This window comes from Amblyomma mixtum, unplaced genomic scaffold (assembly GCF_055824585.1).
Source record: "Amblyomma mixtum isolate Tamu unplaced genomic scaffold, ASM5582458v1 scaffold_19, whole genome shotgun sequence".
NCBI classification, from domain to species: Eukaryota; Metazoa; Arthropoda; class Arachnida; order Ixodida; family Ixodidae; genus Amblyomma; species Amblyomma mixtum.
In genome coordinates, this window is record NW_028317716.1 from 498,866 (window position 1) to 520,541 (window position 21,676).

Genomic DNA, 21,676 nt, shown 5'->3' on the forward strand with positions numbered 1-21,676 from the left:
CCTCCCCCCTCCCGCACTGTTTATTGGCTTCAGGACCTGATTATTTATAGCCAAGAGGGAGGCGTGGTGGTAGAGGAGACAAAAACAATACAAGAACAACAGGCAAATGAAATGAGCGAGGACAAGGATAAAACAATGGAGGGCACAAAAATGAATAACTTCTTTCTAAACTTATCTAAAAACATACTTTCATTCTTATGAATGACAAGCGGTGGAGTTCTAACGAAGGGACTTCTGCTTTTTCTAATCCGTTGGGCTTCTAGCAATTCACGAGCATTCTTATCCTTGCTTCTTCATAATATCTCAGTCTCTTAGAGCTTTGCTTCACAAATTTTCTGCTCTTCTTTGCCACAGTCCTTGCAATGATGTGGCGAACGGGACCCCGGTACCGTTTCCAAGCGAACGCTTATACTCTATTAGACATTGATTATAAGATCGGCCTGTCGGGCCGATGTACTCCTTCTCACAAGTACGTGTGATTGCATAAACTACCCCCATAGCACATTTCATAAAAGAGTTTCCATGCTTAGTTCCTCATTCGGTTGATTTGTCATTATCTGTTCTATTCTTGCGAGACAGTGATGCAAGTTTTCTGGGTGCAGAGAGGACCACAGGAAGTTTGTATTTAACACCTACATGCTTAAGATTATGAGCCACTTTGTCTGAGTATTTATTCACCACTGGTTTATTTTCTTTTCAGATCTTTCACCCTCCTTACTCTTCTTTCTCTTTGTTTTTTCACGTTTTTAAGTAAGGCTTCACTTACAGAGCTTATCACCAGGGAAGGAAAGCCTCCGTGTTTAAGCTTTCGGATCTGTACGAAAAAGCTGTCATTTACATTAGGGTTGCAAGGTTTCTTTAGAGCTGATTGAAAATACAACCAGGTGACTTGTTCTCGCGCAGAAATTCATTGACTTCAATGAATTCAATGGATTTCTGCGGGGAAGAAGTCACTGGGTTGTGTTTTTTCTGTAGATGTGGTTGGTCTGTTTCACTCTATAGCGCAAGCCGAGTTGACAGCACCTGCCTCGACCTCCATCGAAACGAATGGCCTGATTTCTTTTCAAAATACTACTGGTATATGTGTAGATAACTTCCTAGCCCTCTTAGAGTTTAATTTGTCTTCGACCAGCGTTTGTTTAATGTATGTTCAAAAAAAAGGAATTTGTATTCGTTCATGCGTCGCTCCCGTGGTGTGCAACATCTTTCTTGCGGGCATTGACAGCACCTTATCGGGGGCGTTTGACGCACGCAAAGTTCTGAAGACCTTCAGGGAAGTTCACGATTTCTAATTATATTGACTAAACAATCGTTCTTGACTTACGCGCAAGCTGTGCAGGATATTTTATCTGGTTTTAGTTATGTCAAGGGTTTGGATTTTACTTGTGAACTCGTGAAAGAAAACAAAATACAGTTTTTAAATAGCCATTACTGATGAAGTTGTTTGCTGGATGTATCGTCCTCGTGCCCGCGAGGAATTGTTGTCGTACATTCGACGCACTCGATAAGCGTGAAGCGTGCTATGGCCATGATGTGCCTTAAATCCGCTCTAAAGAAATGGTGCTATCATAAAGTACAGGAAAGCTTTGACGTACAGATAAAAAAAAAGAAACTCTGGCCTGCACCCACCTTATGACACGGAGGGGTGGTTTAACAGTGTAGCAGAGGTAGCAGAAGGCACCGAGAATTACTAACTGAACTAGGTAGCGCCACTCAAGTGGAGGCAGGTCGAATGTCTGCGCCCTTCGCACATGAGCTGTGATGTCTTCGACTACCGAAGACCGCACACCATCCCATATTCCAGCACAGTCGTAGGTCACACGTAAAATGCGCATCTGCGCGCACCAATGCAAAGGTATTGCAGATATATTACGAGTCTGGGTAGACCCCACAAAAAAGAAGCGACTCTTCGAGTAATTGGGGGACGCGCCTCAGCAGTCGGGAAGAGCGGACGTGTCTCACGTCGGCTCCGCCGAATTTTATGATCCTTTCCCGAAGCATTTGCCGAAGCGCTGCGACACCATCTGGCTACACTTCCAGAACAACGAGGAGACCACCCAACCTTGTTCAGGTGGGACCGTTTTCTCAAATCCTTCGAGAATTTGAAGACCAAGCGGATCGCGCGAGTTGCTAAGCCTAACAGTTAGGCCACGACTCAGCTGCCCGCCGCGGCTCCGCGGGCAAATTCTGCCGCAAACCATGACGACCCTGATGGGATACGACCCGGAGGGGATGCAGATTGTCACCATGCCGCAGGCGAAAACCCCAGTTTTCGACAAGGTTACGGAGGCGTTTATCCAACGCAAGATAGAAGAGTGGGAACGCGCATCAGCCCGTGACAACCACTCGGCACGGCAAAAAGGTCGAACGCCAGATGGACGCGTCACCGCGGCAGGGGATACGCCGCTGCAGCAGACGCCCCGCACGCAAGTCAAGCGTTGGAAGCCTCCTCCGCAGCCGCGTCTGGACAAGCAAGATGCAGTGATCATAATCAAACCTAAAGGAACGCTGGATCTCAGCAAATTCAGGGGAAGCAACGCGGTCGGAAACGCCTTGCACATTGCTGCTGGCGTCGACAAGGGCTCAGCCGAGCTCAGCGTTTGGCCCATATGGGAACAGAACATCATCGTCGTCGGGGTGCGAGACGCCCAAATAATCAGAAAGATCCTGGCAATTCACGAAATTGAGCTTGGGGACAAGGCACAGGCAGTGTACTCCTACCTCCGCCCCTCCGACGACACTTGCAAAGGAGTAATACAAGTGGACCCGAGGGTTTCCAACGAAGACATCACGAACGCGCTTCGCTCCCCGGACGCACCAGTGGTGAGCGTGAGAAAATTAGGTTCCTCCAACGTGGCGGCCATCACGTTTGAAGGAAGAAAGGTTCCGTTTCACGTCTTCTACTATGGTGAAGCGGTTCCAGTACGCCTATACAAGAAAACAACGCCAGCCTGCGCACTGTGCGGGAAACTTGGACACCGGGCGGATGTTTGCCCTTGCCCTTCGAAGTCAAGATGTCCGCAGTGCGGTCAGCAAGATGTTCCAGAATCCCACGACTGCCAACCCAAGTGCACGGTCTGCGAAGGTCCACATTCCATGGGGTCGAATCAGTGCAAGTACAAGTACCGAACATCACAAAAAACCAAGCCCAAGACAGGAGAATTCAACCACCGGTCAAGATCCAGGCTTCGGAACCGGTCCGGCAGCAGAGGTCCATCGAGCAGCGGGGACCGACTGACCCACCAGGACCAGTCCAGCAACAACTCAGCACCACCCGGCTCACGCTCTTCAAGCAATGGACCTGGGACTACCGATAATGTGTCGCACAACAACGGCAGTCGTCCAGCCGAGAAGACAACAGGACCCCATAACAAGGAGCAGCGCAACGGCAGCAAGGTGAGCTGGGCAGATGTAGCTGCCTCCTCCCCCGAAGCGTTGGCTTACAAACGACTTAAAGCAGAGATTGAACAACTAAAATCAGAAAATAGCACATTGAAACAGAAGTTAGTCATCGCAGTCAATCCAAACAACACATTACCTCCATCGACGCAACAGGCATGTCCGATGGAAGAAGATAGGGCAGAGCTACACCCTCCGTCTCCACACCAGTTAGATGCTGGCACCCCCGAGAGGCAAGCAACTACACCAGACGCACCCCACCAGGCACCAACTCCGCAGGCACCACCATCGCAGGCACTAAAGCAGCAATATACAGAGCACCCCCAAACCCAGGAACGCATCACTCGCTTGGAAAAAACAATTCAAGACCTCATTGAAAATAAATTACAAATTATGATCGAGACGACAATCAAAAGTATGTTCGAATCAGTTATTAAACCCATGATGGAAAACCTCGAACCAGTTTTAATAAGGATGCAATCGCAGGAGATCAGAATTGACCGCAAACTTCAGGAATTATCAGATGGTTCTCACAACAGAGGCACAAAGCTGCAGGGTAAAATGGGAACTCGTCGTCTGCCAAGCACTCAGCCAGATCTACAACCTGAGGGCGCACCACATGATGAGGCACAAGTTTCTAGTGTTCAACATGGCTCCACAACGTAGACATAAACTTACTATCCTACAGTGGAACTGCAGGGGACTAAAACGGAAGAGGGAAACATTACAGCAATACATAGACTCTCATCCCGATACGCCGCAAATAATAGCCCTGCTAGAAGTGAATATGGAGGCTAAGATCAGAGGATACTCAACACATCAAACAAATCCCTCGACATGCATCTTGGTCCACAAATCATGCACGGCAATAACTGTAGACCTTAATCTAGACAGCGACATTGAATATACCTTCATAAAAATACTGCCACAGCACAGAAACAGCAAGGGCACCTATATACTCAATATATATAGTCGCCCCAAACAGCACCGCGTAGCCTTCGACGTGATCTTTCTTAAAGCCCTAAGAGAAGCCCAAAAAGCTCCCCTAGCTATAGTTGGCGACTTTAATGCTTCTAGCCCCCTATGGGGATACCCCAGGGAAGACACGAAAGGCAGAAAACTAGCATCCGCCATCGCTGACATGGCCCTGACCCTACTCACGGACCCGCAGCACCCGACGCGAGTCGGCACCAGCGTAACGCGGGATACTTCTCCCGACCTCACGCTCGTCCGCAATGCCCGCAACTATGAGTGGCTCAATACAGGAGAGACCCTAGGCAGCGATCACTACGTGCTGCAGACCATCTTCGAAAGCAACAAGCACAGCAAACCACGAGGGCAAGCCAGAATTACAGACTGGGAGACATTCAGAAAGGACACCAAACTAACCACATCCGAACAAATAACCAGCTACGAAGATTGGGCGGCTTCCATTCTCGACCTTAAAGAAAAGCTCACAAAGTCTCTTGCCACCACGGAGGACCACCCAGCTGTTGACAACCACCTCCTACACCTTTGGGAAGCAAGACGTAGTCTTATAAAACGGTGGAAAAAACAAAGACACAATCGGAAACTAAGACTTCGAATAGCCAAGCTTACTATTCAAGCAGACCAATACGCATGGGACCTCGGTCGCACCAATTGGCTAACGAAGTGCGAATCCCTCAAAGGCCGCCTAGACACCAAGGCTACATGGAACCTTCTGCGATGCCTAATTGACCCTCCGAAAGCGAAGAGTGAACAACACAGAAATTTGCATCGAGCCCTACACAGCTTTCAAGGCACGGATCATGAACTCGTGGATGAACTCACGCGTCGCTATATCTGCACCGCGCGAGACCCACAACCCTACAATAAGGAGTACCGTGGGGAACCGAACGAAGACCTAGACAGAGATTTCACTTCAGAGGAAATCATTGCAGCACTAGCAGATATGCGCCGAGGCACAGCCCCGGGACAAGACAAAATTACTGTCGGACTTCTGGCCAACCTCGGCACGGAGGCTCTGCAGCAACTCACGGATTACATAAACGAATGTTGGCGTACCGGCACCATTCCACAAGCATGGAAAACAGCCAATGTACACTTTATTCCCAAACCCGGCAAGAAAATCAGCATTGAAAACCTGCGCCCCATATCCCTCACGTCGTGTGCAGGCAAACTCATGGAAAAGGCAGTCCACACCCGTCTCTCCAATTATCTTGAGGACAATGAGCTACTGCCACACACGATGTTTGGATTTCGGGCACACTTGTCCACCCATGATGTGCTTCTGCAAATCAAACGTGAAGTCATTGATCCCGCACGCACAAACAGTAACCGAGCGCTTCTAACACTTGACCTCAAGGGAGCGTTTGACAATGTCAAACACTCCACAATCCTCAACAACCTCCACAGCATGAACTGCGGACAGCGAGCCTACTCGTACATCTGCGATTTCCTTACGGACAGAACCGTCAACATCAGCACCGGCTCAAAACACACAACGCAAGTGAAGATGGGCACGAGAGGCACTCCGCAAGGGGCAGTACTATCCCCACTTCTCTTCAACATTGCACTCCTAAATCTCCCACCTCTTCTCAATCAGGTACAGGGCATACGCCACGCCCTGTACGCTGATGATATAACCATCTGGACAACCACGGGAAGTATGGGAATGATTGAAGAACAACTACAAACCGCAGCGACAACAGTTCAAAATTATGCCCGGGCGTGTGGACTAACGTGCTCACCCGAAAAATCCGAACTGCTAGTCTTCCGTCAACGCAAGAATCAAGACACCATCAATATCCGCGTAGACAACTCACCCATCAAGGAAGTTCAGACCATGAAGATACTGGGTCTGTACATAAATAACAACGGCAACAACCTTCTTGCCCTCCAGAAACTACGGCTCGTGAGCGAGCAAGTCGCCAGGATGATCGCCAGGATAACGACGCGCAAATCGGGGATGCGAGAAGACGATACTCTGCGACTGGTGCAGGCTTTCGTTGTAAGCCGCGTCGTCTACGTAGCGCCCTACCTCCGCCTTAAGAAGCGTGACATCAAAAACCTCGACATCATAATCAGAACTGCCTACAAGAAGGCCCTGGGACTCCCTCTTGCGACATCGACGGACCGGCTCTTGCGACTGGGTGTGCACAACACGATCGATGAGCTGATAGAGGCACACCTTACGGCGCAGGTGGTACGGCTCTCCACAACTCGAACTGGCCGACAAGTCCTGAGTGATTTAAACATCAATTGCCCCCGACAGCTAGACGCCAAAACCGACATCCCAGCCTCATGGAGAGGACAACTCAAGGCAGCTCCACTACCCAGGAATATGCACCCTGATTTTCACCAGTCAAGACGACAAGCACGAGCCGAAGCCATGAAAAGACACTACGGCGGGCGCGAGGGCGTGTTCTATGTCGATGCTGCGGGTCCCGAGCAGGGAATGACGGCCGTCGCGGTAGTGCACCAAAATACAACAGTCGACGGACTAGTACTGGCTAGCCAGGACATACTGGCTGCGGAAGAAGTGGCGATTGCTCTAGCTGCAACACACACTAGCTCAATAAACATTCTCACAGATTCACAGACAGCGTATCGCAATTACCTCAGGGGCAGGGTCGCACCGCTAGCAGCTAAAATCCTGCAAGATAGCTACATCCGTGGCTACCAACCCACACACAAACACTTAATATGGGTACCAGGTCACCAGGGCATCCCAGGGAACGAGAGCGCACATGCCTCAGCCCGAGCATTTCTCCCCCGGGCACCCAGTGCGGATGCCGTGGAACCTCCTACCCCACTACTAACTTACAATGACATACTTCAGTACTTAAGATTATCCCGTCGGGTCTACCCTCCGCCGGCTAAGACACTAGATAAAGGGGAGGAACAACACCTCCGAAAGCTACAGACCAACACTTACAACAACCCACGAAGACTGCATGCCATAGACCCGGAGTCATTTGACTCACAATGCAAATTCTGCGGGGAGAAGGCGGACCTGTACCATATGGTATGGGCCTGCCAACGAAATCAGGCGATCACTGTTAATAACCAGCCAACGCAGGAGGGGTGGGAGGCAGCTCTGTCCAGCTCGGACGGAAAGAGTCAAAAGCAACTCATCGAAAGAGCCCGGACAGCAGCCTACGCCAATGGGGTTCCGGACTGAGAGCTCCAACCACGGCTACAACCTCCTAAACCATTTCATTAAAATATTTTCACCACCACTTCGAGTAATTAAGAGGAGCTCCCGAAAAGAAGGCGTATTCACAAAAAAACATTTAATGCTTCAAGCAGGCTGCGGTGATCAGCTAAGTATAGAGTGATGTCACCTGCATAAGCAGTGACGCGTACCGCTTTGCTTCCTGGCAAGGCCAGACCTCTAATAAGAGAGTGGCGATTGACTGACAAGAGGAAAGGCTCTCATGCTGACTAACAGAGGGGAGAGCGGACAACCGTGACGGACACCGCGGCGATCGTCAAATGCGGTACTTGGCGGGCATCGAGTGCTTGAAAAAATTACGAGGAACTTTAGCGGCTACACTGGTGAAAGGCGAAAGCCTGAGTGCTGCATTCTGCTACGCGATTGTTCACTGCACATTTTGTTGGTACATTAACTAACTGCCAATTAAGGACGCTTAAGCTTCGCCTTTAGGAGTGGAACGCGACAGTGTGTTGTAGCGCTGCCACGGAGTCCAAAGAGCGCCACCTCGTGTTCGGCGCAGTGCGTTGCCCTTCGAACGCAACGCTTTTTGAGGAAAGGAAATGGTCTGTAATTCTCTGTCATCTCGGTGGACACCTGAACCGCACCGTACAGGAAGGGAGGAAGTGTGAGTGAAAGAAGAAAGAGGGGCCGTAATGAACAAAATGAAAATTGTATTTGAGGAAAGGAAATTACTCATTAACTGTCTCACATATCTCAGTAGACAGTAGTCGAAAATTCTATTTGAGGAAAGGAAGTTGCACAGTAACTGTCTCACATATTTCGGTGGACACCCGTCAAATTTCGCTCTCGGTGACGTCACGACAACTTGGGTCAATCTGAAACGCGGACAAATACGCCTTGCTCGTCGGTGAATTCGTTTTTTAAGGAAAGGAAATGTATCTGTCTCTCATATCTCGGTGGACACCATTACCACGCCGTAACGGGAAGGGAGGAAGATGGGAGTGAACGAAGACACCGTACTCACTAGACGCACCTTTGTTTATTCCAAACCATCGAGCTGGCATGGCGGAGTGCATTCGAGCTTCCGGCCACCGAGCGTGACGGACGCAGGATCATGAGCTCCGGCGGAGCGGCGATAGCGGCACTTGCTGGCCGCGGAAACAGGTTAGCTGCCGACGCAGATCAGGAATATGAAATTGTTTTGCCTACCTTGCCTACAGGACGTGTTGTTCTTAACACGGTGTTTCTTCACGGAGACGTGAGAGCGAGGCCCTACAGGGTGGAAGATTTTCGGGACGCCCTGGCCAACGCTGGTGCGCTCCCCGACGTCGTGGCGTTGGGGGCGTATCAGATCAGCCACGTGTGGGCGGTGACGATGAGCACCTCAGAAGCTGCGAAGAAACTTGCTGCCTGCAAAGAGCTACAAGTGAAAGGGCGCCGGTGCATTATTTTCGACCCTGAAGATCAGCAGGTAAAGCTGCGCCTGCATTGGATGCTGCATGGTGTGGCGGACGAAGACATCCGGACTGCTTTCGCGGCGTTCGGCAACGTGACGGAGGTGACGCGGGAGCGTTGGCGTGTCCAAGGCTTGAAGGAGAAAGGCTCGACCACCAGGACCGTGCTACTGAAGTTGAAGCCGGGAGTAAAGGTGGATGATTTGCCACACCAAGTCCGAGTAGCCGGTGAGCTGGCCCTCGTTGTTGTCCCTGGGCGACCGATGCAGTGCCTGCGTTGCCACGGCACGGGTCACGTTCGCCGCGACTGCAAGGTGCCCAGGTGTTCCCTGTGCAGGCGCTACGGACACGTGGACGCGGACTGCGTCCGTACCTACGCGTCAGCTACCGGGGTCGGAAAGGCGAACGACACTGCGGAACTCATGGACATCGCCGAGGCGGAGGAAGCAGCCACTGGTACGGACGAGGCGGGCAAGTCGGCTTCCACACTTGCGACGTCAGGGACTCCCAGTGACGACACCAAAGCGGCCGACGAACCAGAGAGCCAACAGCCGACGGGAGGCTCCCTCGGCGTCTCTAACGAGACGCCAGAGAACGGAGCGTGCCCATCAGAGCCCGTAGTTGTCGAGGGAAAGGACCTGAACGAGGACCACCACGAGAATACCGGCGCCCGCACAACAAGCGTCTCGCCCCCCCTTAACACCCCGGCGAAGCGTTCCCATGACCAGGCCAGCCCTGAAGGGGACAAAGTGGTAGCACCCGGCGTCGAGGAGCCCCCTGCAAAGACGACTCAAGCCCGGCGTTCGTCGTTACGGCCACGCCCAAACCATGCGGCTGACAAACGGTACTCCTCCGCAGGCAAGGTCCTACGCGAGCAGACTGATGTTCTTGAGCCGGATGATACCGGCTGCCACAGTGGCGTCTAGCGGCGCGCTAGACGTGGAAGGTAAGCACCATGCTGTTGGTTCCTTCCTCTTGCGTAAAAATGGCTCCCGCCTCCGCCTTTAGAGTCGCTACATTGAATGTGAGGGGCCTGGCGGCAAGGAAAAAACAAGGTCAGGTGTACCGACTTATTACGGAGCGCGAGATAGATGTATTGGCCGTGCAGGAGACGAAAGTGGACGGCAACGAAGGAACCGACAACATGGTGCGACGTTTCACGACTAGATTTTATGCTGTCGTCAGTCAAGCAGTGGGAACATCGGCTGGCTGCGTGCTTTTTGTAAAGAAGATGCCGGGGCTAGAGGTGCAGGCTTATTTTTCGTGTGTGTATGGCCGGTGTATTGTGCTTGATTTTTGTCTGAACGGCAATGAGTGGCGCATTGTTACTGTGTACGCGCCGAATGTGGTTGAGGAAAGGGTTGCCTTTTTCCAAAGCCTCCAAGAGCGCCTTTGTACGGAGAGGAGGCTCATTGTATTAGGCGACTTCAATTGTGTTCTTAACGCGCGCGATAGGTCAGTGTTGATGCGAATGATCGAGAACAGAAACCTTGAGGATGTGGCTGAACTTATTGGGGGTGCGCGAACAGTGCAGTTCACTCATTTCCAGGGCACAAGCCATGCACGGCTGGACCGCATTTACGCATCAGTCGACCTTGCCCCTGTTTGCAACCATTATGAAGTTGTGGGAGTCTCCTTCTCAGACCACTGTTTAGTTGAGTGCTGCCTGGGAAGTGTGAACCGAAGCAAGGCATTTTCGTGGGAAATGTGGAAGCTAAACAACACGCTTCTTCAAGCCGAAATCTACTGCAGAGCAGTAAAGGACGAAATAGGTAAAATAAACCCGCGCAAGAACCTGAGGATTTGGCAACAGTGGGAGCTAAGTAAAGAATCTTTAAAAATCAAAGCAATAGAAAGGGCGACATGTATTCGTTATAAGGAAAAACAAGACGAAGCTGAGCTAAGGTCACTGCTTCAAACGTTGATGAAGCAGGAATGCAAAGAGCCTGGGAAATGGATAGAAGATGTCAGGAAAACAAAACAAAAGATAGAGCTTATGGAAGAACGGCGTTATCGCGGAGCACTAGTGAGGGCAAGGGCGGAAGACACAGCTGCTGGCGAAGCGCCATCGAAACGTGCTCTTGGTCTAGAAAAAGCGCGCGCTGAAAGAAATCACATCGATAAAATAGAATGGGGGGTATCTTATCGGCAGACACTGACCACATCAAAGAAGCCTTTAATGAATACTACCAGAGGCTTTTTTCATCGACTCCTGTAGACGCAGTAGCCTTTACGCATCAGTTTCTTGGTGCAATGCCACGGCTTGACGAAGAAAGCAAAAAGAAAATGGAACTAACAATAACTCACAGCGAGGTAGAGCACGCGATAGATCAGTTAAACCTAGGAAAATCACCAGGACCAGATGGATTCAGTGCGGCATTTTATAAAGAATTTAAGCACAAAATTGCCCCAGTGCTGTGTACAATTTTCAATGAAGCCTATAAAATAAACGTATTGCCTCCGTCTTTTGGGACCTCCCATACAGTTCTCATACCTAAAACGGATGATATAGAGAAATTACAATTGGTTACAGCGTATCGACCCATAGCACTCACTAATGTGGACTACAAAATTTTTATGAAGGTGTTGGCGCGTAGACTGGAGACAGTGATATCGGATATTGTTGGACCCCACCAGACATGTGGAATCAAAGGGCGCTCAATTTTTTCCAACATTCACAAAGCGCGCAGTGTGCTTGAAAGCTGTGATGACATCAATGGGCGAGTAGCGATGCTTCAGATTGATCTTGAAAAGGCATTTGATTGTGTTTCTCATGAAATTTTGTTTGCCGTTTTAGACCACGTGAACGTCGGTTCAGTTATCCGTAAGGGTGTAGCCCTGGCGTATCGAAACTGCACGACGAGGCTGATTGTTAACAAGAGTCTGGGGGCCCCCATTAGCGTGCAGCGTTCGGTGCGTCAGGGCTGCCCCCTCAGCCCTCTCTTGTTTTGTATTTACATCGAAACGCTGTGCATGAAAATCATAGAAAACAATAGTATTAATGGCTTTAGGTTACAAGCAGCTGAAGTTAAGCTGCTGGCCTATGCAGATGACGTTGCAGTATTTACGGTTGATCAGGGGAGCATAAGTGAAGGTGTCGGGTGTGTACGCGCGTTCAGCGAAGTCACAGGTAGCGGAATTAACTGGTCCAAGTGCCTTGGGCTCTGGCATGGATGGTGGCCATCCCACCCGGACCATTTCGCCAACGTACCGTGGGCGACGACCCCGGGCAAGTATTTGGGCGTTCCGCTCGATGCTTATCGCGATAGCGAGGACTATTGGAAAGAGCCAACCGAAGACGCACGTCACCGAGCTGGGAAATGGAAAGGCACCAACCTTTCAATTTTCGCCAGAGCTACAGTCTGCAATCTTTTTTTCTATTAGCAAACTCTGGTATGTGATGCAGGTTTTGCATTGCTCGCGTGTGAACGTTCAGAAGCTACACAGGATTTTTGCAGTTTTCATATGGGCGTCCGAATGGGAACGTTGTAGCAGAACGAACCTGTTCCGGCGGGTAAAAGACGGGGGGCTAGGGCTAGGGCACCTCTTTTTAAGGCAGCTGGTGAACCGTTTTTTGTTTTTTCGCGACGTCACAGACCCGTTCTTGCGCACCGTGTGCCAAGTGAAGCTGCGGCGATTGCTGCCGGAGTTTGTGGTATCCACAGAAGAGCTCTCTGGTGGAACTTTTGGTTACTACAAAGAGATTGTAGCAAGCGTTCGGTTTCTTTCGGCACGTTTTTCCACCGATTATTTGTGGAAAAGCAAAAGGAAAGAGTTGTACAATGATCTTTGTGATATTGTTTTCCCAGAGCCCATGTACAGGGCCTTGTACAGTGGAGGCCCGGGAGGGGATGTTTTAAAAAGGGTGAAGAAAATGCAGGTGCCACCAGGAGTAAAGACTTTCTTTTTTAAGTTACACACCGGGACGTTACCAGTTAAAAAGTTTCTAGAGGGAAAGGATTTCTTTTTACCGTGGGGATCGAACTGCTTAATTTGTAAACAGCCTGAAACAATAGACCATGTGTTTTTGCACTGCTGGGAAGGGGTTTATTTTTGGGACGTGTTACAAAGGACCAATAAGAAAGAGCTACCACTTGACGCGCACGGAATTCGCTATTTAAGCACTGATAATGAGGATGGGACACCTTTTGATCTCATAATGCTCTTGGGCCTCCACTGTATATGGCGCTCCAGAATGGCAGGCTACCATTGTGACAAAGACGCACAACCGGCCCGAATTTATTTTCGGGAAAGCATGGACTGGTTTCTTGCAATCCAAAAAGCAGCTGCGGAGCCTCCCGAGTGGCTCTCAAGACTAGAGCCGTTGTGTATGTTGCGGGAATTTTAAGCTGACGAAGCCAGTCTCGTGCTGGCTGACCACGACAGTGTCGTATGTATATAGCGTTATGTGTATTTTTGTTGTGCAATGTCATGAGCCAAAGCCCATGCAATAAAGAAAAAAAAAAAGCTGGCATGGCGGAGTGGTAGCGTGCTCGACTCTCACTCCGGAGACCGGGGTTCGATTCGCAAGCTCGGCAAATTTCTTCCTGTGTTTTATTTATTTATCTGGTGTGACTAGAAAGGTTTTACTATTTGGTTAAGTAGGGAATTAATTAAACTCAGTCAAACTTACTTGGAGCATCACTAAACGATCCCTTTAATTGATTGCATGGTTAGTAGGCAAAGTACAATTGGCCCCGTTTGAAATTCGCGCACTGTGACGTCACGACCGTTTCGACCAATTGAAAAGCGTGACATTTCTGTCGACAGCTCCTGCTTACAACGATGAGGCATTAAAGGCTTCCGCCTTAATGTCTCTGTATACGTCTCTTTAATCAGAAGCATTAAAGAAGGTGGGAAACCGAAAGCATCCAGCGTCCCGTAAACATACTCGTGCTCTAAGTCGAACGCCTTCGCTTGATCAAGGGAAACAAGGGCCCCGTGTGCGCCGCCGTAAAGTATACGCTAGGATGTCTCCAGTTAAGGAAGATAAACTATGTACTTCACGGCCTGGGATGGAGCAAACCTGGTGGCAGGAAATAAGTGACGCAAGGAGAGCCCGTAGACGACGAACGAGTAATTTTCTAATACTTTGTAATCTGAATTTAGTAGGGTGATAGGGCGCCAATCTGCCGGACATGTCGAGAAAGCGCGTTGCTGCATGTGTCACTCACTGATGTGTGGTTAAGATGTTAAGCTTCGCCTCTAAACTGAACGCGAGATTGTCTTGAAACGCTGCCAGGGAGTCCTCAGAACGCCATCGCCCATTCGGTTCTACGACTTGCTCGTCGGTAAATTGTTGTATGAAATGCTTTGAACGCGAAAGCATTTAATGCCTCATACTCTCGTTAGCAGCCGTGTCGGCAGCCGTGTCGGCAGCCGTGTCGACAGCCATGTCGGCAGATGTGTCGGCAGATGTATCCGTGTTTCGACGGGTGTCCACAGAGATATGCGAGACAGTTACTGCGTAATTTCCCCTCCTCAAATACAATTTTCAGTTTCTTCATTACGGCCCCTCTTTCTTCTTTAATTCCCACTTCCTCCCTTCCTGTACGGTGCGGTTCGGGTGTCCACCGAGATGACCGAGAACTACTGCTCCATTTCCTTTCCTCAAAAAAGCCTTGCGTTCAAGGGGCAAGGCATCGCACTGAACTGGTGGTGGCGTTCCTCCTTTCCTCTACGATGGGGTTCGGGTGTCCACCGAGATGACAGAGAATTACTGCGCAATTTCCTTTCCTCAAAAAGCGTCGCGTTCAAAGGGCAAGGCATCGAGCCGAACGGGTGGTGGCGGTCCGCGGACTGCCTGGCAGCGCTACAACACGCTGTGGCGTTCCACTCCTCAAGGTGAAGCTTGAGCGTAAGTAATGAGCAGTTAATAAGTATTAAGGCGAAAGCCTTTAATGTCTCATCGTTGTAAGCAGCAGTTGTCGACAGAGAATGTCACGCTTTTCAGTTGGTCGAAACGGTCATGACGTCACAGTGCGCCAATTTCAAACGGGGCCAATTGTACTTTGGCTAGTAACCATGCAACCAATTGAAGGGACCATATAGTGATGCTCCAAGTAAGTGGGACTGAGCTTAGTTAATTGCTTAATTACCCAATTAGCCTAATTAACTTCTCTAGTCAGGCCACATAAATAAATAAAACCTAGTAAGAAATTGGTCGAGCTCGGGAATCGAACCCCGGTCTTCGGAGCGCGAGACGAGCATGCTATCCACTCCGCCATGCCAGCTCGATGGTTTGGAATGAACAAAGGCACGTCTAGTGAATACGGTGTCTTCGCTCACTGCCATCCTCCTCCCTTCCCTTCCGGCGAGGTTTAGGTGTCCACCGAGATATGAGAAATACATTTCCTTTCTTCAAAAACCAATTTACCGACGAGCGAGGCGTAGAACCGAATGGGCGATGGCATTCTGTGGACTCCCTGGCAGCGTTGCAAGACGCTCTCGCGTTCCACTCTTAGAGGCGAAGCTTAACATCTTAACCACACATCAGTGACCACACTTTAGGTCAAAAAAGTGCACCCCCCCCTTCCTGAATTTTGACGGGTGTCCACCGAGATATGTGAGACAGTTACTGCGTAATTTTCTTTCCTCAAATAGAATTTTCATTTTCTTCATTACGGGCCATCTTCGTCGTTCTTCTTTCACTCCCACTTCCTCCGTTCCTCTACAGTGCGGTTCAGGTGTCCACCGAGATGACAGAGATTTACTGCGCAATTTCCTTTCCTCAAAAACCGTTGCGTTGAAACGGCAAGGCATCGCGCCGAACGGGTGGTGGCGTTCCGTGGACTCCCAGGCAGCGCTACAACACGCTCTCGCGTTCCACTCCTAAAGGCGAAGCTTAAGCTTAATTAGCAGTTAATTAGTATTCAGGCATTAATCATTAATTAACCATTAATTAGTGATTTGTCATAACTTAGTAATTCGTACTCAATTACATGTGACGCCACCAGTGCCACAGAAGCACTGAAAGTGGTGCGGAAAACGCTTTCGCCTCTACCCACTTTAGACAGTCAAAGTGCCCCCTGAATTTTTTTAGTCATTAATCAGTAATTAGTCATAAATTAGTGATTTGTCATTACTTCGTCATCAATTAAGTGTGACCTAATTCAGTGGTGACGTCACCAGTGTCACATAGCCAAGTGGTACAAATAACCGAGGAATAAAAACAATGATTACAAAGATGAAAGGCAAACAGAAACCGGATACAGCTGACGAGGCAGGGCGGAAGAGATTCCCCGGACGCTCACAGGAAACGATTGCGTCCACATGGACGAGTGCACAGTTTGTGTGGTGTGGTGTGTTGAACACTATAACCATTTTCAAGATTTTGGCGAGTACAATCTACAGCCAATGTGTTATGCCCGTAAACATTTCATGCTTATTCTACTCTCGGTTACGGGAGAGGCAGAGATTTTTTGAGGAAAGGAAATGTATCTGTCTCGCATATCTCGGTGGACACCTGAACCTCGCCGTAAGGGAAAGGAGGAAGATGGGAGTGAACGAAGACACTGTATTCATTAGACGGCCCTTTGTTGATTCCAAACCATCGAGCTGGCATGGCCGAGTGGTTAGCGTGCTCGTCTCGCACTGTGGAGACCCTGGTTAGATTCACCAACTCGACCAATTTCTACATTTAGGAAACTAATTAATGCTTAATAACATAATTAGGTTAATTAGGCTGATTGTTTAATTAATTCACTAAACTCAGTCGCACTTACCTGGAGCATCACTATACCATCCCTTTAATTGAGTGCATGGTTACTAGCCAAAGTACAATTGGCCCCATTTGAAATTCGCGCACATTGACGTCATGATCATTTCAACCAATTTAAAAGCGTGACATTTCTGTCGACAACTCCTCCTTACAACGATGTGGCAATAAAGGCTTCCACGTTAATAAACAGTTGGAAGTAGCACTTGTCTGGTGTTATTCTTTGTCTCTGCGCTGTCTTTTGTGCTCTTCATCTACTCAAGCTATGCACGAAGTTGCCCCAGAACGTGCTCTACCACATATATGGAGGTCGGACGCGCGTGGTGATCTAATTAAAGTTTAATACAAGCACACGCGCACTACACAATGCTTACTACAGCAGGAGTGGGGCGTCGAGCGGGCGATGGCGTTCCGTGGGCAGAGCTGCAAGACGCAGTCGCGTTCCACTCTTAAAGGCGAAGGTGAAGCGCCCTCCAAATATTTCTCTCTCTCTGCGATAATCCCAAAAGGAAATGCCCATAGTTGTCTCCCTGGGTATGTGAACACACCACAATTTGAGCTACGAGGCTCTAGCGAGAGAGATGTGCGCTGCTTGCATTGGTGTTGACAATGTTCTGGCATCTTCATCATCATAAGCTTTCCGTCATACTATCAGTATCCAAATGAGCACGTAGGGTCCCTAACCTCTGCATGGCCCCTTTGCAATCAATCGTTTATGCACCTGCAGTCTCCGCTGGCGGCATGGTGGCTGTTGATTTTGGGGAAAGGAAAGGCGCATAACTACCTCCCTAGGTCAGTGGACACCTCAATCTCCATTTCATTCATTCATTTTTGACAGGAACCGGTAGAGTGTATATGCTTATATATATTGAATTTTCCTGTCTGTATAGCCGAGGCAAAAGGCGTATTCAAACGCCTGGCGGGGCCTCGGAACCTTTATTGCACATATGACTCAGAGAACAGCGCGCAGATCAAAAGCAAAACGACCAAAATATAAGGATACACACAAGTGGTCTGCACAATTACAATTACAATACACTACAATAACACCATGAAGAACAACACCAATACAATAACACTATGAGAATGAGGCACGTAGCGGTGTGGCCTACCTGTAAAACCGTGCTTCCACATAGTATTTCTCTTTAGTGATGCTGACGCTCCAGCCATCTGTTTAGCCAGAAATTTGGAGCTGTTTTTGAAGCTGAAGCTTCTCTACCCTAGGTAAAGCCAGTTTTGCGGTGGCCTCAAGTTTTACCTTAAAGTGATCTTGAGCTTCGAAAGCTAGCATAAGTAGACCCCCCAGGCACATTGGACACCTTAGTCGCGTTTTAAGCTATGAAACCATTGAAGTGGGAGCTTGGAAAGCAAAGGAAGGTTGCATAACTGTCCCCACTGGAACAGTGGGCACCTCAGTCGTGCTTTAATCTCGGTGGCGGTAGTGACAGATGTGCGCTGCGGCACCAACGCATGGACAACGCTGCGGCAGTAAAGCGGCACTGAAGGCATAGGCCGTCGGCGTTCATTGTGTTACTGGCGTTGACGTTTTAGACTCCGATGTTTTTAGGAAAGGAGGTGCGCACACTGTCTGCTTGGGTCAGTGGACAAGTGAATTGCGCTTGGAGGTAAGTATGGTAGTCAGAGAGAGAGAGAGGACGTCGGCTGCATGCGCTAGCGCTGACAACGTTGCGCCAGACACGCGGCACTCTATCGGTACATTGGAGGAATGGATGGATGGAAACAACTTTATTACACACACATACACACAAAAAATCTTCCAGCGTGGTCCCCTACTGGTCCAGGAGTCCACAGGCTTGTGCTTCACGTAAAGCCCGACCCACTAGCAATTTCTGGCCGGCGGGCTGAGCGGTCCGTAAAGCAGCCTCCCAGGAAGAATGAGTTGGATTGGGAATGGGGGGTACTGCCTTTAGGGAAGGACATTCCCAAAGGTAGTGGAAAAGTGTGGATTTGGGCACGCCACAGGTGTTACAATCAGGAGGAAAGGTAGGGTGAAAGCATGAGTGACGGTGGGGTGAAATAAAGCAGCCTGTCTGTAATTGCCGCCAATTGGCGCTGGATAAGGGCGACAAGGTACTGTGGGGTGGTGGCAGTGTCATGCGGCTGAACTTGTAAAATGTGGTGATTTGGTGATATGTAGAGAGGACCGATGGGACTTCTTGCGCAGGGTTTGGTGCCTGATCCTCCGGGGTCCGGGAGGAGAGTTCTCGGGCCGGCGCATAGGATAGGATAACTTTATTTGGCTCTAGCACAAGTGTTTTTTTTTTATGTGGACAGATTAGTCCATCCGCGACGGTCGGTTGCCCCTATTCCAGGGCTCCGCTGGATGCTGCCGTCAGCAGAGCTCGCCGTATCAAACCGATCTGGTCATCGCGGCAGTCGCTGGAGAGCAGACCCTCCCATTGCTCCACACTTGGGTTTTGTATAACTGGGACGATGTCGACTTTTTGACATGCCCATGTTATGTGATAAAGTGTAGGTTTTTCATGGCACCACGGACATTTCTGTGCGTAAAGTGTGGGGTGAATTTTACTTAGTGTGTTTAGATTTGGATATGACCCCGTTTGAAGTTGCCTCCATGTGACAGCCTCTTCTTTCTTTAAAGATTTGTGCGGTGGTGGGTACCGCATCCTGCTGCCTTTGTAGTTGTTGAGTATGGCCGAGTATTCCTGAGGTACTGGCAGGGATTCCTCAAGGTCGTTGACGTTGGATGCTCGGTAGTTAGTATATCCTCGAGCTATCCTGTCTGCCTCTTGGTTTCCTGCCACCCCCGTGTGCCCCGGTACCCAGATGATCTTATGTTTGATCGGCTTGTGTGGTTTTGCATGTGTTTGTTGCGTCTTGCAGTCTACAGAGCGGAGTATGCGGAGCGCTCTGTGACCGACTCTGCCGCAAAGATAGTTGCGGCAGGCTGCTTGTGAATCAGTAAGAATTGTCAGTGACCGCCCAGTCCGATAGCCCTCCGCTGAACGCGCTCATTACCGGGGATCGAGGCATGCCCAGGGACCCACTACAGAGTAACCGTTCGGTCGAGAGAGGTGGCCGTGGTAATAATACGGTGTGTTGCCGGAGTCGTCACGCCCTTTAGGTAGTGGCGGTACGCTGCCTGTGAATCTGTGCAAATTTCGGTTATATTTTTGTCAATGGTGGAGTGGGCCAGAGCAAGTGCGATGGCGGCTCCTTCCGCCTCTGCAGGCGAATTAGTTCGGATAGTGGCGGCGGCCCCCACTGTGCGGTCTTCATAGGCTGCGACTGCTGTGAAATATGCTGGTTTAGAATTTTGTGTCGCGTCGACATAAAGGATATCGGAGCGGTTGCTATATGTTTTGGTGTAATAGCTCGCTCGTGCCTGCCGCCTACCGTGATGGAGACTAGCACTCATACTGCGCGGTAGGGGCTTCTGATGTATGTGATCCTGCGTGCGCAGAGAAATCATGTAAGGTGTAGGACTTGTTGGGGTGGGAATTGGTGGATTGAGGCGTAGCTGTCGCAGTAGACATTGTCCTGTTTCCGTGCGACTCAGACGGACTAATTGTTTGGTGCGTTGAGCCTCTATTAATTCGATCACTGTATTGTGGGTACCAGTGGCCAGGAGACGTTTCGTGCTAACCGTCCGTGGAATACGTAAGGCAGAGGTGACAGCCGTGCGTATTGGGATGTCTGCCTGTTGTCTTTGGCGCTCAGTGGGTATGCGGTATGGAAGGTGGTATGTAATGCGGCTAATGATTAGTGCATTTGTCATATTGAGGGTCTCACGTTCAGACAGCCTATGATTGCGTGCTGCCACCCTCCTGATAAGTGCAGCGACCTGTTTGGTCTGTCTCTGCAAGAGCTGAAGGGTGGCGGTTGCATCGAGTGTGTTGTTAATGAGAAGGCCGAGAATCTTCACCTGAGGCACAGTGGGCACTGGATTCCCGTACATGTGCAGTTCAATCGGGGGGTCACTGGGGAGGGGTTTCAGCTGCAGGAGTTTCGATTTATTTGGAGAGCAACGGAGGCCTGTGTTTGCTAAATGAGTGGTGGTGATGTCAATGGCAGATTGCAGGATGTCCTGCAGAGGAAGCCGCCATTGCACTAGCTATCACTCGCACGGAAGCCCGGCATCTATTAAGTGACTCCAAAACAGCGATTTTAAATTTTGCTCGAGGCCGAGTTCATGTCCCTGCTTTTGGAATACTGGACTCGCCCGATGTGGAGCTGATATGGGTGCCTGCGCACTAAGGGAATCCCGGAAACGAGGCTGCCAACCTTTTAGCCCGAGGTTCTTTAAACCGGGCTCAGGTGGCCTCTGATCGGGGATTTACGAAGGAGCGCATGCACATATTAAGTGAGCTGACCCAGGCATACAGAGCTTCACGCCAGCTCTACCCCCCGCCCCACCCTTCCCTAGATAACAAATACGCAACACTCTGGCGCAGACTACAGACACGCACTCTCCCTAACCCCTTAACCTAGCCCACTATCATCCATCCTTTCCCACTCCGGCATGCGCCCTATGCCCAGAACCCTTCGCTTCTTCCCTCCACATCCTTTCCCTCTGCCCGGCGGACCCTCCCTAGAGAACCTAGAGAACCTCAAGACCTGGGAGGACTGGGAGACCCTGATGCGCTCGGAGGACCCGGCCGTGCAGACCATCGCCCCCGGCCGTGCTGCCAGTGTTATGGACCGTAGGAACATAAACACTTGAGTGCAGTGGGGTCGTGCGGAGACCCTGGGGCTTGCCCCGAATTCCTGTGTAAATAAAGTTTTTTTTCTCTCTCTCTCCCGTTGTCCAGAGGGTTATATCATCTGCGTATATGGCTGTGTGGAGCCCTGGGACAGCAGCAAGGGCCTTTACCAGTGGCTCTAGGGCAATGTTAAAGAGTAAAGGTGATAGAAGCGCCCCTTGAATGGGTGGCCCTTTGCGTCGCAGGACCTGGGCACGCA

The 21,676-nt window shown here is 50.0% G+C and overlaps 2 protein-coding genes across 2 annotated transcripts; both read left to right on the plus strand.

Annotated features, from left to right (window-relative positions):
- Positions 1-1,923: 1,923 nt before the first annotated feature.
- On the plus strand, positions 1,924-4,110 carry LOC149324751 (uncharacterized). The gene is made up of 2 exons (XM_089565291.1): positions 1,924-3,396; positions 3,556-4,110. Exons 1-2 carry the CDS (start codon positions 2,200-2,202, stop codon positions 4,063-4,065), a joined length of 1,707 nt encoding a protein of 568 aa, XP_089421417.1. The 5' UTR covers positions 1,924-2,199; the 3' UTR covers positions 4,066-4,110.
- Positions 4,111-8,642: 4,532 nt separating this feature from the next.
- On the plus strand, positions 8,643-14,526 carry LOC149324752 (uncharacterized). The gene has a single exon (XM_089565292.1). The coding sequence runs from the start codon at positions 8,676-8,678 to the stop codon at positions 9,939-9,941; it is 1,266 nt and encodes a 421-aa protein (XP_089421418.1). The 5' UTR covers positions 8,643-8,675; the 3' UTR covers positions 9,942-14,526.
- Positions 14,527-21,676: the final 7,150 nt, after the last annotated feature.